Source organism: Pteropus medius, unplaced genomic scaffold, assembly GCF_902729225.1.
Source record: "Pteropus medius unplaced genomic scaffold, Ma_sr-lr_union100, whole genome shotgun sequence".
Taxonomy (NCBI): Eukaryota; Metazoa; Chordata; class Mammalia; order Chiroptera; family Pteropodidae; genus Pteropus; species Pteropus medius.
In genome coordinates, this window is record NW_024354875.1 from 675,234 (window position 1) to 693,461 (window position 18,228).

Here is an 18,228-nt window from a genome sequence, read left to right on the forward strand (position 1 = left end):
CCATCTTTGCATCTGCCAGATCAGGACTGGAGATGATACGTGGGCAGTGAGGGACAAAACCAGCGTCATCGCAGCTGAGACGGGACTCATAGCCGCCAGGCAGTGACAGAGGCTCCAGGGAGAGCATCCCAGGCCCTATCTAGCCTGGACAGGAGACCGGAACTCGGCCAAAGTCTCGCCACCAGAAACCAGGACGCCGGCGCTGTTTCTGGAATAACCAAGGGTCAACACCAGGAAGCGAAGACAGCCCTCTCTAGTCCCAGCTCAGCTGAGACACCGCTGAGAACAGACTGCAGCAGCCAGGCTAAAGCTGCCGGCCTTCAGCCCACATGTTGCCACCAAACATTCTAATGCCGGGCCACACCGACACACCTACAGGCCTGTGATACAACTCACACGCACAAGCCGTGGCATTCTCTCCTTGGGGGAATAGGTCCTTAGCGTGGAAGAAACCCAATGGCTTTCGCCCCCCAAATAGGAACGGCCCGATCACCAAGGCTGTCCCCGACAGGGGATCAGCCAGCGACTCTACATGTACTCTTCCAACAAGATATATGTACATACAAAATTTTGCCTGCTGTTTTAGGGGGTCAAAGGCCAAAAAGCCCATTCTTTGACTATTTGGGAGTGGGGGTGACCCTGGGCACAAAGTAAGACCCTTTGTTTAGCTGTTTTTCTTACTATTTTAAAACGCTCATTATAAATACTAAAAGTTTTAATGTATTAAAAAGTATAAAATTACAAAGCCACCACAACTTTGCACCCACGAATATGCACTGTGAATATTTAGATGAGCACCCTCCAGAGCTGGCAATATGGATGCCATTTTACCCAAACAAGGCTATTCTACCCATGCTGACGTTCAATCGTTCTGAGCATTTTTTCCAGCCAGCAATGAGGTTCACTAGCTTCTTGAATTATATTTAAAAGCAGAACTGTAGGTTACATATCTAAACAGCCCTCCAGAGAGGCGTCAAGCCATGCGTCCTCCAGGGCACTATGAATTCGAGGTCCCCTCAGGGCCACGCCCCCTCCAGGCCCGGGTGGCAGGTCGCAGGTACCTCGCGGAAGCTGAGCTTGCCATCGAAGTCCTCGTCCACCTCCTTGATCATGCTCTTCAGGCCCAGGTGGGTCTGCGGGGCCCCCAGCTTCTCCATCATCAGCTTCAGCTCCATGAGGTCGATGAAGCCGTCCCGTCCGGCGTCATACCTGCGGAGTCAAAGGCAGGGCACCGATGACGGATGACCATGGCCAGGACGGAAGGACACATGTTATTCTCTCAGTAATCTCTCTGTGTGATTATTTTGGCCTGATTGATTGAAAAACTTCTCAAATACCTCGGATCACCACACTGGAGGGGACCCTCCTCATCGGAGGGGACCCTCCTCTCCTCAAAACACCCGTGGGCTCGGCACAGTCCGACTGCAGGTTGACCTTGCACTGCGTGTCTGTTTTCATGCTGTGCCTCCTTAACTAAGTCATAGTTTCTTGAGGATGAAAAGACATGCCCGTTTACTTTTATTTCTCCCAGCTTTGGTCAATAATTATCGACTGAGCCTCCTGATGCTAGACCACAAAGGAGCTGTAGAAACGCGCCACGAGCACCTACTGCATTCGCGTGGAGTGTGGCAGCGATTCCGGGAGCCCCGCCTTGGGTCTCTCCACCTTCGTGTCCACCGACTCCCCCTCATCCTCCAGCCTCACGTCTCTGCTTCCCGCCCTCGCACGAGGCTGTGAACCAGGCCTGGCCCCGACGCTTTGTCCTCTGGCTCATTCATCTAGTCTCCAGGCCCGAACGGTCACATGTGTGTGAGTGACAGCCTAGAGGGGTCCCAGCCCTGCTCTCTTGGCTGCGTTTCAACCCCAGAACCAGCACCTCTGCTGGCTGGCCCTCCAGGCACCCTATCATCCTGCTGGGAAACAGAGCCAGCCTTGCCATGCGGGGGGATCCCAGCCCTGGCCTCTACTCCCGAATGCCTGGGTCAGCCCAGTCAGATCGTCTACAGCCTTCTTCCACCCTGACCGGTCCACCCCCCTTCTCTACACATTTGGGCTGTTCCCGGGTTTTCTCGGACTCCCTGGTCTCCCTCCCTCAAGTGCATCTTATTTTCTGCTACCCAGAGACCCCTTGCTGCTCAGGCATGAACATCTTGCTTTAAAAAACAAATCTGTCCATAACGACCGAGAACTGGAAACAACCCAAGGGTCCATTGATGGATGAAGGAATAAACAAAATGCGGTATATACATACGACGGGATGTGGCATGTTTATAGAATAGACTATTACTCGCAATAGAAAAGAACGAAGTTTCAATACATGCTAACATGGGTGAACCTTGACAACATTATACTAGGGTTGATAAGCCAGACACGAAAGGACAAATACTGCATAAGTCCGCTGATAGGAAGCATCTAGAATTCGGACAGAAAGTAGCACGGGGTACCAGGGACCGCGGGGTAACAGGGGGTTGGGAGGTTGCTATTTAACGGGCTAGAGCTTCAGTTTGGGATGAGAAAAGGTTCTGGAGGCGGATGGTGGTGACGGTCACACCAGAGTGTGAATGTACACGTAATAGTTAAGATGGTAAGTTTTATGTGTCTTTTACAACTTTAAAAAATTAAGTAAGCAAACAAATCCATTTTTTTCCCCATTATCTATAACACCACCCTCCACCCCCCTTCCTCCTGACCTAACAACAAAAACCCACTGTTGCTGGGGACCACACCGCCACCCACCAAGAAATGCAGCCCGTAGGCAACCAGAAATCTAAGTCTGTGGGCCGGTGGTATTTTGAGGCCCACGTGGTTGGGCTGCAGATGAGGCCACACTCCCCGATGCACGCTGTTCCAACCGCAGTGGCTGACTCATGCCATCCCTCCTACCCAGAATGAACCGCCCACCCGCCCCTCACTCTTTGGTGGCTTTTCTGTACCCCAGAGCTCAGGGAAGTGCCCTCTTCCTCCTCTGACCTCCAAGAGCACCCACTGTCCATCCTCCCCTGGTGCTCGACTGACACCACCACCCTCTGCATGGCACTTTCTAACTCAAGCAGCACTGGGCGCTGCCTCCGTGCCTGGAAGAATCCCACTGCCAGGTGCTAAAGGCTGCAGACAAGACCCCTGGACGTCTGCTGGCGACTCTGAGGATCCTCAGGGAAAAGACAGGTAAAATAATACTTTGAATAATTGAAAATAGGGGCTCGAACTGATATTGGTGCACCATGTTCACAGCAGCATTATTCACAATAGCCAAAGGCGCACACACCACAAATGTCCACTGACAAATAAATGGGTAAACAAATAAATGGGTACTATTCAGCCCGAAAAAGGAAGGAAGTTCTGATACATGTGACAACGTGAGTAGATACTGTACAATTCTACTTATGTGAGGGACCTAGAACAGTCAAATCCACAGGAGCAGAAAGTGGAACGGTGGGGGTGGGGTGGGGGGACTTATTATTTAATTGTCTTCATTCCCAGCTTCAGTTTTACAGGAGGAAAAGAGTTATGGAGACGGGCGGCGGTGATGGTCGCCCAATGATATGAATGTACACGATGCCACCGAACTGCACACTTAAAAATGCTTGTAATAGTTAAGTTTGTGTTCTATACATCTTACCACAATTGGAAAAAAAAAAAAATGGCGAGGTCCTGAAACCGAGTCCCCCAAACCGACTTCCCCAGCCCTGGTGTTGAGGGAAGGAGAGGGGCGGCACGCGTGACCAAGGCGGAGGTCTGCGGCACTCCGGTGAGCCTAGGGGCTGCCAGACCCACGGCAGGTGGAACCGTGACATGAACAGAAAGTTCTGACTCCCGGATGCGGGGGACAGCTGTTCTCCCCGTCCCATGATAGTCTGCTCTACCGCAGCTCACCCCACACGTCAGGGGACACGGGCCTGGTCAGTGGGGACACCTCAGGTGGTGAATGGACTTTAAGACCCAGAGCGAGGATGAGCGTGGGAGGTACCTGGATTACTATTGGCCCCAGGAAGCAGAGAGCTGTCTTCAGATGATGCATCTAAATGTCCCGGGAACCTCCCCAAAGGACAGCCAAGCGCTGGGCTCTGTGTAGCCAACACAGGGAAGAACTTTCTGGCAAAAACAGTGACTAGAAGGAGACCTGAGGTAAGGGGAGCTCTCCCACCTGGCCAGGGCGACAGTCTCCTTATAGGGAGTCCGAGTCAAAGCAAACAGGCTTCTCCCGTGTGGGACTTTCCAGAGCCTTCCATGGGGTCACGTGTCTGAGGGAAACAGCACACAGACTCATCTGATCCCACCGTCCCGGGTGGCGGGGAATTTCCACTGAAGGGACGTGTGCCTGAGCATCAGGAGTTCCAAGGACACCACTCCGGAAACGCCTCTCCGGGCAGCTCCACGTCAGCAGGGAGCCCAGCCCAGCGACCATGACAGCCGACCCCACGCCCAGACTCGACACAAGGTCGTCCGCCCACCGCTCCGCTCAGCGCTCGGCACACGTTCCAGCAAAGTCTGCCGGGAAGGTTGAGGCGATGAAGGACGGGGCATTCGCGATGACGGTCATTCGGGGCAGAGGTCGTTAGGGTCGGACGCAGAGGACAAAGGACGGAGAAGTGAAGGCAGGAGGAGCACAGCCGCAAAGCTCAGGTGGAGAGAGAGAGGCGGGCCCGGGAGGAGGCGAGGAACCGAGGCGCGGATGGAGACTGGAGAAGACGGGCAAACGAGGCCGGGGCTGTCCTCACTCAGGCTCCCGCACACCCGAGCCAGAGCCGGCACGGCCTCCGAGGCACGAAGGGGCTGTGGACAGGAGGCCATGCGTGGGAGGGGTCGGGGACGATACCCTTGCATTTCTCTTCTGGGGTCCTAAATGAGAGGAGTCTAAAAGATTTAGAAAACATTCTCCAGGCCTAAGGAAAAAGGACCAGAATGTCAGAAAGAGCCTCTGGGCAATGAGTTAAAGGAATTGCAATTTCTTTCAATGGGCAGGAAAATTTGGTTGGATCGCTTTTTTCTGCCTGGAAGCGGAAGCTCACCGGCCCAGTGGGCAGATCTCAGGAGAGGAAGGGGCCAGAGCTGCAGCTAGAGCAGGCTCACTGGGTGTCCTGCCGGGAGCCGCCGGCTTGGCACAGGAATAAAGACAGTGTGTGGATGAAGACGGGGCATCTCAAAGGCCAAGAAGGACAGAGAAGAAAGGGGTCATGAGCCAGCCACCGCCCTCACTCCCGGGGACTCAGCAAAGGCTGCTTTCCTTTGTTCCCGCTGGAAGCACTGGGCAGGTGCCATCTACGTAAGTCCTGGCAGGACTATATAGTGACCGTCCTCACCCTTCCTGTGGAGCTGAGATTTATAATTCAGACCATCTAGGAGGGTTCGTCCACAGTCCCCTCCTCCAGGGCCTGCATTTACGAGAGAGGCAGGGAAACATCCCAGGTCCCCAGCGGCATCCTTTCCATCTGTTTTACCTGCTTTGCTCAAAGCATCGGAGACTGCGTGTCCGTGCTGTGCACACGAGATTCGAAGTGCCTGAGAACTAAAACCGATCTGCTTTGCCGTTCACAACGCATTGTCTCCCATGCGAATCCTTTTCATCTTTACAAGTCCTGTGAAGAATTAATAACAGCCGCCTGCGTGCATTGTTTTATTGAGAGCTTACTAAGTGCCAGGCACTTAGCAAATCACCTCATTTAACTCAAGGGCTGTGAAGTGCTGACAGATGGTGAAAAATGAAGTAGGCAGCCAAGCCAGTTCCCGTAGATCAAAAGTAACCCGGGACTTCCCAGCGGGCGCCCGGCTGCACATGGGCATGGGGAAGGCACGACAGTAATTAACTGAGTCTATACTGTGTGCCTCTCAAGCCAGTGGGGGCCCTGGGGGCAGAGCGCCCACTGTTGTAACTGAGATTTGTATCTCTTAAATTTATATTGGAGCCTTTGGCAGAAAAGATTGCTGAGTTTCGAATGGTGGGGAGATTGAGATTTTGGTCTAAAAGCATGGTGCTTTGGACCACCCAAATATGCAAAGGCATTAATTTTTGGCCAAGAGAATACTAATGTTGCCACCTTACAAACATTTGGGGAAAATCTCAACAGCCAAGCCCTTCAAATAATTTCATTATTTAACCACTCAACACTCCTCTGAGGGGCGTAGTACTGTCTGGCAGGGGAAGAAATAAGGCCCATCGAGGCCAGCGAGCCCAAGGTCACGAGGCCCAGCAAGGTTAACCAGGAGGACTCCCATCCTGATGCCCAAGCAGAGGTAGGTGCTGGGGAAGGAAGATCTGATATGAGGTCAGTCTTTACAGAACGCCAAGGCTGCCCAGAGGCAGGCTAGCCAAGGCAATCAGCAGAGGCGGGCTAGCCAAGGCTAAAGCAGAGAGAAGTTTCCTGGGAAGTCAGCTATTGGAAAGCTAAAGGCTTTTCTCCTGAAGGTTGTAAGATTTCCAATGTCATCACCACATCCCACAGCGGCTGTGGCTGCAGGAAGCTGGAGGTGCCTGAGACTGGCCCAGGGGGTAAAACCATCTTCTTGAACCTGCCCAGAGCCTCAAGCAACTGCAGTGTGGAAGCCCCTTTAGACAAGGCTGCCTGTAAACCGGAGATCCTACACCAGACTTTCGGGCCCGTGGGACAGGCAAATGCAGCTGGATATGTTTTCTTCCTTCTTCAAAACTCTTTGCTTTCTGTCCCCCGCCCCCCTCCATGAAAATGCTGTCACCTTCCTGGCAATTTGGAATCCAGCCCTGAGAAAAGGGAACGGCCCTTAGAATGGCCTGCCCAGGTCACACCCACCGACATGGCTCAGCTGGCAGGGCCATCAGCCAGGGACTTCTTCCTGGAGACAGATGGCTTTCCCCAGCCCCAGGGGAACCATGAAGGAGGGGACCTGGGGAGGTAGGGCGGCCCTGGCCGAGTGAAGCCCCACAGGGTCCCAGCTCCAAACCTGTCTGGGCCTCTGTCTCCCTACAAGCCTGGCCTAAACCTGCATTTCCCCTCCCCCTATTTCAAACCGTCAAAATATTTTCTTTTCCTCCCCACTGTTTACATCTTTCAAATGCTTGCAGGCTTATTGAAGTTTCCTTAAGCCCTGTCCCTCCTCCCCTACACCAACATCCTGGCTCCTTATACCAGTTTTTTAAAAAATCTAAGTTTTAACTCAGATTTTTCTTATTAAAGGCAACCCGCAATCCCAGACCCCAAACCCTTCCTTGTGTCTCCTGGGCTTCTCTCTAGCCCTCCTCTGGATTGGTGACCTTTCTCCATGCTTTGCTTTAACATTTCCTCAGTCCTTGTCATCTTTATACTCTCCAGGATCTGTTAGGGCGAGGCTCCAGTCCCATCGGCACTGGGGACCCCACAGACACAGACGGGATTCAAGCCCAGCCCTCCATCTCATTTGCAGACTGAGCGCAAGAGAGCCAGCTATGCCTTGCGGGGTGGGAGGGGGGCCAAGAGGAGATAATTGGATGCCCTGGCCCCTGAACCTGGTAAGCAGTTGACGAGAGGGAGCTGTTTCTAAAAGCAGTGCCTGTCTGCAGCCATAAAGAGCAAGCAGACAGCTTCCAGGACTTCTGCTCTGAAGACCTGCCCACACCCAACTGGGCCTCAAATAGCTTCCACCGCCTGAGCATTCTGCGGGGAACACAGGTCCACAGGCTGCCGTGGCCCCTTTTGCTGAACCTCCATGAGCCCTTACTGAGGGACCCAGAGCCCGGCCCGTCCTAAGTGAGAGGGTCAGGTCTGCTTCCACAGGCTCACATGAAAGGCTCTGCTCCTGACTGGGGCCATCGGTGGATGGTGCAGTGGGGCGGGTGAGGCAGGACAGGCTGAGCTCTCCAAACTCAGGGCCCACAGCTGTGTGTGCCAAGAGCTGGGAAAGCCCCCTGCCTGGGCACAGGGGCCCAGGTGACGCCTAACCCTCACCCCACCAGAGTGGCAGGCCGGTTTACAGTGTCCACCCAGGGCCCCTCCACTTTCCACGAATCACTTGCTCTCTTGGCTTCCACTGTGCAGAGCCCCCTGGGTTTTCTTGGTTTTCACCAAGAAAGCCCCAGAATAACCCTGCCATAAAGGAAGAAAGAGGCCGGGCGGCCTTTGTCTGCCTGAGGCTCAGCCATCGGAAACTCCCCAGGGATTCCTCAGAAGGGGGATTCGAAGGAGAATGGCAGTGCCCCAGAAAATGCCTTAGTGTTGGGGGGGTCACCTATGCCTCAGAGGCCACCAGGACATCGAACACCCCTGCTTTTTTTTTTTTTTTTTTTTCCAGAAAGGCCTTGCATGGAAATCGTGCACTGCCTTTTCGAACGGACAGGGGCTAGCTACTCAAACTGTGGTCCCTGGACCAGCAACCTCGTGGTCACCCACGATGGTCAGAAATGCCTGACCTGCTGAATCAGAACCTGCATTTCTACGAGACACCCCGCGGTGCCCAGGCTCTTTCAAGTAGGAAAAGGGTGCTGTGCCAGACTATCCCCCAAAGCAGGTGGCCTTTCCTAGGGCCCTCCCACTTCTCCTGGTCAGTGTCCCTAACTGAGCCTCAGGACTCCTCCTCCAAACCTCCCTGGCTGCCCATTCTCTGAGTTTCTGATTTCCTGTCCTTTGTGTGGGTCCCCAGCTGTCAAATCATCTGCTCCCCCTTCCTTCCTTTCTTCCTCCCATTTGCTGCAGGCCAGGAAACCAGATCGCCCAGTATGTTATCGCTGCATGCAAAGTCAGAGTGAGCAGGCTCTGAGCAAGGGCCTGGGGGACTCCGAGGAGTGAATACAAAAGCTGGAGCCCAAAGGCTTTTGATTTCCAAACTCTGCTCCCAGCCGGGTTTAGATAAGTGGCTGGCTCTGTGGCATTTCATTCACTCGCTCACTCACCACCTGGCCCCCACCTACCTGGGGCCTTTCCAGAGCAGAAGGAAAGCACAAAGACCAGTCCCAGCAGGGAGGCAGAGGCACAAAGAGACAGTTAAGCTGTGAGAAGGCCCAAATTTGAACTTGGGCTGGGCTGGAATAGAAGGAGGCAGTTGGCACAGAGGAGCAGGGACTAACAGGAGCGAATGTGCTGGGAGGGAGCCGCTGTCGCCGGGTCAGTCCAGAGGTGCCAGGATGTCCTGGAAGGGTGCACAGGGCTCCCACAAAGCATTCTGGGAGACATATCTTCCTGAGGGCAGTAGGGGGCAACCCCCAACGAGTTTGAGGCAGAGGCTGTTTCAGAAAGGCCTCTCAGCTCAGTGTGCAGGATGGATTTTTCTGGGGAGTGGGGGGGGATGAGCAGACTAAGGCAGGGGGCCCAGCTGGGGCCCTAGCCTGAAGAAATGCAGGGTGGGCAATGGTGAGGTGAGGGTGGCACCGGGCAGAGATGAAAGCTAGCTTCACCTGTTCCGGGCAGAGCCAATGCTGTGGGCGCTCATTACCAGCAAATATCCTTCATTTTCTAGCAAAAGGCCAATCCCTTTGCAGGCTGCAGGAGACCAGTTGAGGCTGGGTCCCATCTCCACCCTCAGCCACAGTGCCTTGTAGTTCCATATACCATACACGGTGTCCGAAAGTTCATAAAGAAAAGTGGGGGGCAGGGCAGAGCTGAGGGCCACCCCACTACAGAGCACCCACTGTGTGCTCAGCACCTTGCAAGAGAGCAGAGGGGAGGCAGAGCCAGGCGGCTGCTATCCAGGCTTCGACACAATCAGGGAAAACTGCTTTGTCCCAAATGCATGCAGGGGAGGACACTGCCCCTGCCAGGAACTGCCACAGGGACTGCGGAGAGATGGCAGGGGGTGACTGCACCAAGCCCCATGAGCCTCACGCTCTCAAACTGGATGCTGTAACTCAACAGCGGGAAAGCCTCCGTTAGGGAGGTTTTAGCTAAATTCAAATTCTCCTGCTACCAGCAGCCCAGAATGAAAGCAAAGCAAACCAGCCCCCACGGCCACCCCAAAGGATCACGCCAGTGACAACGAGATAACAGGTCAGTGGTGCAAAGTGTTTTTGGCCACACTGAAGATACAAATACCAAGAACCCTCTAACTGCAAATGACGAATGACAAGGAGACAGATGAGCCTAGGAAAGCTTCTGACTCAGCAACATAAATATAACAGTAACGATTCCTTCTACTGGAGCCTCTATGGCAGCGGTCCCTTCGGGCACCAGGGACAGGTGCTCCTATGAGAATCTAATGCCTGATGATCTGAGGTGGAGTCGAGGTGTTGATGCGAGCGCTGGGGAGCGGCTGCAGAGATAGATGAAGTTTAGCTCGCTCACTAGCCCACCACTCACCTCCTGCTGTGAGACCTGGTTCCTAACAGGCCAGGGACTGGAACCAGCCGGGGAGTTGGGAACCCCTCCTCTATAGGCTCCTCCGAGGAAGGCGGGATAGGCAGTGTCTGGGAGTGTGCTCCTGGGGTCAGACTCCCCTTATTCAAAGCCCTGGTGACATCCTGTACTGTGTGTCTGTCCCTGAGGGAAGTTACTTGGACTATCTGGGCTTCCAATTCCTTCCTCATCCAGGTGTTGCCATAATTAAAGGCAGGCAGATAAACTCTCGGCTTATCAGTAAGGGCTCACTTTTTAGTTTTGGTTGATATTATCTCATTCAGAAAAAAAAAAACCCTAATCCTGGGGTCTCTCTCTTGGTCTCTTTAAAATCAGGGCAATCTTGCTGGATCTGGGCAAGTACAGATGCCTGGGGACTCAGTCTGGGAACAGGGAACGGAGGGAGTGGAACTTCTGAGTTGCAGGCAATCCACCCAGAAAGAAGGCCAAGAAGAAAGGCCCAGGTCCTGGGGCCATGACACTCGGCCTGAGACAACTCCCTGAGGAATTCCTGGTGGGGGAGGGGAGAGCGAAAGGCCTCTTCTGAGCAGGGATGTCCTCGGTTCTTTGCTGTAAAGGTGCAGAGGTGGGGTGCCTCCCCGAAACTCCCAACACTCCCGTGCATGTTCTGAGGGGCCGGAAAACCAGACAGAGGTGCCCTTGGAAGTCTAATTCTCTCGGAAATTCCCAGGAGCTCTGTGGGTTTGGGGGAACAGGTGCCCCCAAATAACCTGGGGTTTCTGCACCTAGACTTGGTTAGGCCTGGGGCAGCCCTGGCACTGCCCCACTCCTCCTCGACCCCCAAGACCAGGAGGAGTCTGGGAGGGGAACGGCCAGGGGAACCACAGAGGTCTCGGGGGAGTGGACAGTGAGGGACTAGGCTGTCCCTCCAAACCAGAAGGAAGAGCACCCTGGCACTCAGAGTCTGGCTCTCCACCCACCCCTTCCCTGCTGGCAGGTCCTTTTCCTGTGTCCTTCCTGTGGGCTGGTGCCACCTTAAACCCAGCAGCCTGCTGGGGGCCGAGGCACCTGCCCCGCCCTCAGTGGAAAGAACAAGGGGCTGGAAGTGGAGTGACCTCATTAAGGCTGTGGCCGTACACCAAGTGGTCACGCGATCCTGGGGACAACCTGAGAAGGTGGTCACTTACCTCTTTCCACATCTCACTTACAGGCATGTGCCCACGTGGCCTCTGGTCGGTGTCATGGCTGGAAGGGACCTACCACCCCAGTGAGTTCCCATTCCTCCGGCAGCCCCGTGAGCCACCAGGCGCCCCTGGGGCACTAACTAGGGCCTCAGTGCAGGTCCAGAGGCAGAGCTCATCCCCACTCTACCCAGGGCCCTGCGCGGGACCCCATGGTGCCCAGCGGGGCTGGAGGAAGAAGTGAGCCTGAAGACACAGTGGAGAGGGAGGGGAACCTCGCAAAAACTGACAATAACCGACGGACCTAAGCCTTGAGGAGTACAGGACGATGGCTGTGGGGGGCCGTCAGGCCAGGGAGAGCAGAGCCAGGCTGGGGGAACCAGTGAGAGAGAAGAATGCAAGAGCCAGTTGGGGCTGGGCCCAGGGATCACTGTGGGGATTCTAGACTCCCCATGAACAACAGGAAGCTACCAACGTTGCATGTCGTCCCCAACCCACAAAGGCTTCTGAAGAGGAAGCAAACTAATGCGACCCGGGCTCCGGCAGGAGGTCACAACCTGTGGGATGGATGGGAGGAGGCCATTCAGGGGAGCTGCCCCGGGTCTGTGGTGAGTGGTCCAGAGAGGCCTAGAGGTCGGGCAGCCTGCAGAGGCTGTGCCACCCATGGCCCCACCTGGCTGTGTGGGGGGACAAAGGGGCGGTGTCCAGGACAGCCGAGATTCAGAGCCTGAGAAGCCGGGGGGCGTAGAATGACATTAATGAGAGAAGCTCATTGGCATAGGGGACAAGGGCACAGGACGCCTGGGCTGAAATCCCAGCTCCACCACTGACACCACGTGCGACTCCGAGCGAGTTACCTAGCTTCTCCACGCCTCAGTTTCCTCATCTGTGAAGTGGAGGGTGACAACAGTACCCGCCTCAGTGATTCTGATGTGCAAACACTAAGAAGGGTGCCTGCACACAGTAGGTGCTCTGTAGACAGTAGCTGTTGAGGGGAGGGGGGGGTCAATGCTCCATAAAGTCAGCCATTGCAGGGCAGGGTGAGGGGAGTGTGAGGCACTTAGGGAGGGGGCCAGAGAGAGACGCCATCTCCGAGGCTAAGTTCGGCACAGCTGGGCAGGATCAAGAGCCAGCGGCTGTCCAAGCCATGACAGAGCTCGCTGGATCCGGTGGCACAGAGCTGGGCAGGTCGGCAGCCAGAGCTTGTTGTTAGCGAGGCAATGACTGGGGACCACTCTCCAGGCACAGTCAGTGTTCAGGGAGGGGTGCCGGGCAGGGCAGCCGGTCCCACAGAGCCGTCTGAGCCCAGGGCACTTGGGCCCCTGTTGTTCCCCGCAGGATGGGGCAGAGGGCTCAGCAGAGGGACACGGCAGCTTGTAAGCCCTGAAGTACATCCTCCTGCTTCCTGCAACCCTGATCCAAGCTGGCAGAGGGCTAAAGGCCTATTGTCAATCTGGGGGCGGCCTCGCATGGGAGAGACCAGGCAGCCACGACACCCACCAGGGGTGGTGGTCACGGATTCGGAATCAGAGCACAGTGCAGCCGGAAGGAGTCCACCGCTCCCCTCCCTGTCTCCTCCCCCAAGGCTCCGCCTGGCCTAGAACCAGAAACTGGAGCAGGAGGCTGCTGCTGGCGCTGGCGACCAGCTCTTACTCAAGAGCAAAGCAGGCACCTTCATCCTGCAACACAGCGCGGGGCTGGGCTGAGACTGAAGGGAAATGGAACCAGGCCCAGACAGCACCCCCACACCCGTCCACTCACGTGGCCTCCATGCCGAGATAGGGGTCTCGGCGACAGAACACCAGGAAGCCACCGAAAGGAGTGAGAGCCATCGATATGCGTGACTCCCAGCCAAAGATGGCGGTTGGCCCCATGCGCCCACCGCCTCTCCATCTGGACACCCTTCCGAAAGGAGGAAACCAGAGGCATGAAATTCATGATGATAAAGAGAATACAGGAGGTTTGGGGGAGGGGGGGGAGGGAGGCGGGAGGCGTCAACTAAGAGTTTTCAAAGACCAAGAGGCAAGGAGTGTGACCGGTGAATCTGCCGAAGGAAGCCAGCTGGGCGCTCCAAACGCAGGGGCGGCGTGATGGGCCCGGCACTGCGGGGTCTTTGTAAGGTGGAAAGGCTATTTAAGGCAAAAGTGGGAATTTTACTGAGAGCAGGCCTAGGGAACGGTCGACACACACACCTCCCCAGCCCCATATACACACACGGGGCCCCCAGCTACTAGGATTGTATGACCAGAGGCAACGAGAGAAATCATAGGGGGTCTTTCTTGGTCAAAATGGCAGGAGTGAGTGTCCCAGAGGGAAGAGCTCTACACGCAGGTATTCGGGAATGGGCTGCTCCCCACCTGGTCTCCGGAATCCAGGCCAGGGTCTAAACGTCCCTCCCACGTACACAGAAACAGAAGGGGACACAGGGAGGTGAGGTAAATGCTGGGGGGCCCGCCTCTCCCTTCCTCACTCACTGCACCCACGTTTTGGCCAGGTACCTGCCCCTCAGGGAAAGGAGCCCAGTCACAGTCCAGTCATGGTCATTGCTTTCCTCTGGGCAGCCCCTGGCCTGGGTGGGCCCCTGACCCAATGCTGACCAATGGGAAAGGCTTCTTCATCATTTAGAGGAACCACAGGTCTCTCCTGCCGCCGATGTTCATGGCTACGACCGAACCTCGAGGACCGCAGCAGCCAGCGCACCCAAGCCCACCTCGTCCTCTGGGCTCCCTGTTACATGAGATGATACGTTTCTTTACTGATCAATGAGTTTGGGGCAGGACTTTCTATCACCTGAGCCAAAGGCCTCCCACCTAATACACGACAGAAAGGCATATTCGGACCCCATATTCCTGTGCGAGAAAGGACGCCTAAGCCGCTGGCTACGCTCCCTCGGGAACAGAGCATCGCGGGGCTTACGCACTCAGTCGTAAATATCTTTACTATTTCTTTAAGGAAATGTAAACAGAGAACATTGTACTTTTATCATAAAAATATTTTGAGTTTTCTTTAAGTGCGAGATTCTAATCTCCTGGTTCCCTCAGCACCAGGGGTCTCACCTTTGTCTGGGGAAACGGGTCATGAACCCCTTTGAGAAGCCACGTCTCCCCAGCAACTGACTTCAGAGGCTCCAAAGAGTTGAGGTGAACCCTGCTCTAACCACAGAGCTTAAGGAGGCAGACACTCAAGGCCAAGGTCTCTGTGCCACCAACTTTTCATCTGGAGCTTTTCGGCCTCCCTAGAGCTTGACCTTAGCATGGCTCGAACACACCTTGGACCACCTCTCAGAGGAAGGAACAGCAAGGCAGCCCTTCCGAGGGTGCAGAACGTCTCGCCGGGGACCCCGGCTGTGGGGCACCACCCTCTTGACTCCCTTTAGCGGGCAGGAGATACAGATGCATTTGTTGCTCCTGCTCCAGCTCTAACCTTCCAGAAGCAACTCTAGGGGGCCTCACTCTGCCGTCCACTTCTGCTTCCGTCTCTTTAACCCCTCGGGACCCGAGTTCTGCCCCAACCAGTGAAACCCCAGGACGCTGATGGGAAGTGAGGAAGGGGAGGAGTGAGACCACTATGGAATCAAGAGCTCAGGATTCAGAAGATTCCAAGGTCATTGCCTAGAACAGGGCAGCAAACGACAGCCCGCGGGCCAGATCCTGCTCACCAAGTTCGACGGGACACAGCCATGCCGGTTTGTTTATGTCCTGTCTGTGGCTGCTTTCTATCACCATGCCATAGTTGAGCAGTGACAATGGAGACCTGGGGCCCACAGGCCAGACTTCCTACCTGGCCCTTTGCAGACCAGGCTTGCCTACCCTGGCCTAGAAGGAACCTTAAAACTCACATAGCCCGTCCCTCGGCCTCCGAGACCTCTCGACCCTCCCCTGCTGCAAACCTCTCCCTCCAGGAAGTCAGAGCACCTGCCTCCCCAGGGAACTCTAGGGACAGGGGCTTACCACCTTCACGACAATCTTGCCCTTTGCCCAACAACTCCTGTGAGAAAGCTCTTTGTTCTCTCCATTGAACCCAAACTACAGCTTCCGCACTGAGCCCTCACCACCCACATTGTGCCCTCTGAGGTTGCACAGGCCCCACCAAGCTTCAAGCTCTCAGACCCCATCCTCTGGCTCCAGAAGCCCCCGCCCCAGGGCTGTTGATCCATCAGAGGCCTGAATCCCTTCCCAGTCCGGGCTGGCTGCTCTTCCCTGGCTTGTGTCCAGAAAAACCAAGACCTCCTGCCATGACGGCAGCGGAATGCAGCAGCCTAAAGTCAGCATGTCCCCCGGCATCCCCGTGGGGTCTGCTGGGCTACGTGAGGTGTCTTACCCATGGGCGGCGGATGACTTTTTCCAGGACCAGCCTTTAGCCCTGTCAAGTAGCATCATGTTAAACAGGCTCACTGCTAAGTTTGCGGAGCTTCTCAAGGGTGGGACCTGAATCACTCTATAATCTCAGTATCTGCCGGGTCCTTGAATGAATGAATGAATGAATGAATACATGAATGAATAGCTCACAGACAGTAGGTGAGAAAGAGGCTCATTATCATTGTCATTATGGTACCACAGAAGCAGACAGCGCTGGCCCTGGGAGCCCAGAGGAGGGAGTCACAAAAGGTCCCACGGGTTGAAACTGCGGAGTCGCTAGGGCAGGTCCATGTCTTGGCAGGTTCCTGAGCACGGATCGGGTTTCATCCTGTAGGATGGCATGGTGTGCGCTTGGACAACTCAGATGTCCCTGTGCATGGGCCTCCCAAGGAACGCCTGGGAGTCGGGGCCAGCGTGCACGCGACACACAGATACTCTCGAAGCAGGAAGCTAAGAGCAAGCACTTGCGAAACCTGGAGGGCGCGCTGGGCTCCCAACCCGAGCATCTCTTCCCCGAGTAAGATGGGCCAGCAGCCACCAGCTCCCGAGACCCGATTCATTCAGCACACCTTTGGAAACCCACTGGCTTGGCCACACTGCAAAACCACACGTGACGTAGCCCCGTGTAAACCAGACTCCCCCACATTCAGTGGAGAAGGTTATCTCTATTTCCTAGTTGGACTGGGGAGCGGGGAGGGTGGGCGCCACAGGGCTGGGAGTATAAAGAAAATTAGAGTCCCTGGCTGGACCTCATCGCTTTGAAACTAGGCACCTGTTAACTAATCTTGCCAGGAAGAAGGGGAAAAAAGTACTTTTTTGGCATAGTGTGAGACTTTACTAACTCACTCAGTTTCAAATTCCCACCATTCAAATTCTCATAAAATGAGATGGCTCTGTAATAAGAAGGGTGGAGGGGACTTCTGGGAGAGGGGTACGGAGTGAGGCTTGAGGAGGGGAAAGCTCCCTGCAAGAGTAGAACTGCCAGGAGCTGGGAGCCTCCTCAGCGCCTCTTCCATCCCGTTCATCACGTTCATCACGATCATGAGTCTGGCAAACAAAAACAGCCAGTGCTTACCCTGGGCTAAGAAACAGTTCCAAGTCACGCTGTCTTTCCGCCAGAGACCACGGCCCTAAAACAGAAGCCGGCCTGGGTTCTGGCCCAACAGGAATTCAGACAAGCCTCGAGTTCTCTCGCCCCACCCTCAACACAGAACTGCCCCGCATGCAAAAACCAGCACAGGTGAGGGGCTTTCAGATCAGAGGGGGACCCGCTGTGGACAGAGGCTATAGGAGAGACGCTCTCTCCTTTCCCTAAGGAGACAAAAGCTCTTAACTTCCCTTTCTTTCCATCCACCGTTCCCATCTTTAAAATCATCTCCCTCAAAAGATGCGGATCGGAATAGGCTGCCCGCCTCAGCAGAGTGAGGAGGAGAAAAAGAAGCTGGGGGAGGGAGAGACTAGAAATGAAGAGCTTCGGGACCACCTCATCTTTTGGGGGTTCAGAGGTGGTGCGGGAATGGGGTGTTGGCAGGGCGTGCATGACATCATCATTTCAGATTCTTAATAAAAAGACGACTTTCCCATAGCCCACCGCTCCTCACCCCACCCTCTCTGCTCCTCACCCCACCCTCTCTTCAGGGAATTGAAACACAAGCTTTTAGAATACTGCAAAAACATCACGGCTGCATTTCCACACGTTGTATCTGGGTCTGCTTTAAGAGGCTGCCCTCATTCCCTCCCCCTGTGAAGGAGGGCCCCCTGGATAAGCCTGGGGTATTTAAAATTTCCTTTCTAACCTTGACCACCCGGCCAGCTCGTGTTACAGCCCTGGACACACACTGGAGAGTCAGTTTCTCCTGAGCCGTCTCAGGCCGCTATTCTGTTGGCTCAGGCTATCCAGTAACGCACTTGGAAATGGAGAGGGAACTTTCTCTGGCCGGCCTGACGATGCCTCTGGCTTCCCACACTCAGTCAGAAAATTCTCTTTCTTCTACAACACACCATTGAGGAGCCAGCATATGAAGACGAATGACCCCCACACCAAGAACCCAGCATGGTCACAGGCCGGGAAGGATCCAGGATTTTTTTTTTTTTTTTAATCTCCAAAATGTAAGAAATCCTCAGGCAAATACTTTTAAGTAGAAAAATCACATTGAAAAGATCAAAGCGTATTTTGCAGTATCTGCATTTATCTATCCAGCCCCGAACAAAAAAGGAGAGTTCTCTGTGCCGGCGAAGTCAGGTTCCCAGGGAACTTCGAGGTGACATCAGAGTCTGGATCTAGAAACTGATTAAAAGTGACATTCCTGCGGAAAGTAAGTGCACTCCTGGCATGAGCGGGGGGTTTTCCTGTTGGTTTGGTTTTGTTTTTATAGTTTGATAGCGACTCCATTTGAATTAGGATTGGGCTTTGGGAAGACTGACCTCCACTTCCAGCGGGACTGGGCTCAGGCTGGC

The 18,228-nt window shown here is 54.9% G+C and overlaps 1 protein-coding gene across 1 annotated transcript in view; it reads right to left on the bottom strand.

The window, feature by feature from the left end:
- Positions 1-18,228, bottom strand: part of EFHD1 (EF-hand domain family member D1) — a 38,578-nt gene that overhangs the window by 14,760 nt on the left and 5,590 nt on the right. Inside the window, exon 2 of the mRNA XM_039855369.1 lies at positions 1,062-1,209. Coding sequence (XP_039711303.1) covers positions 1,062-1,209 — 148 coding nt within the window. The remainder of the gene's footprint in view (positions 1-1,061; positions 1,210-18,228) is intronic.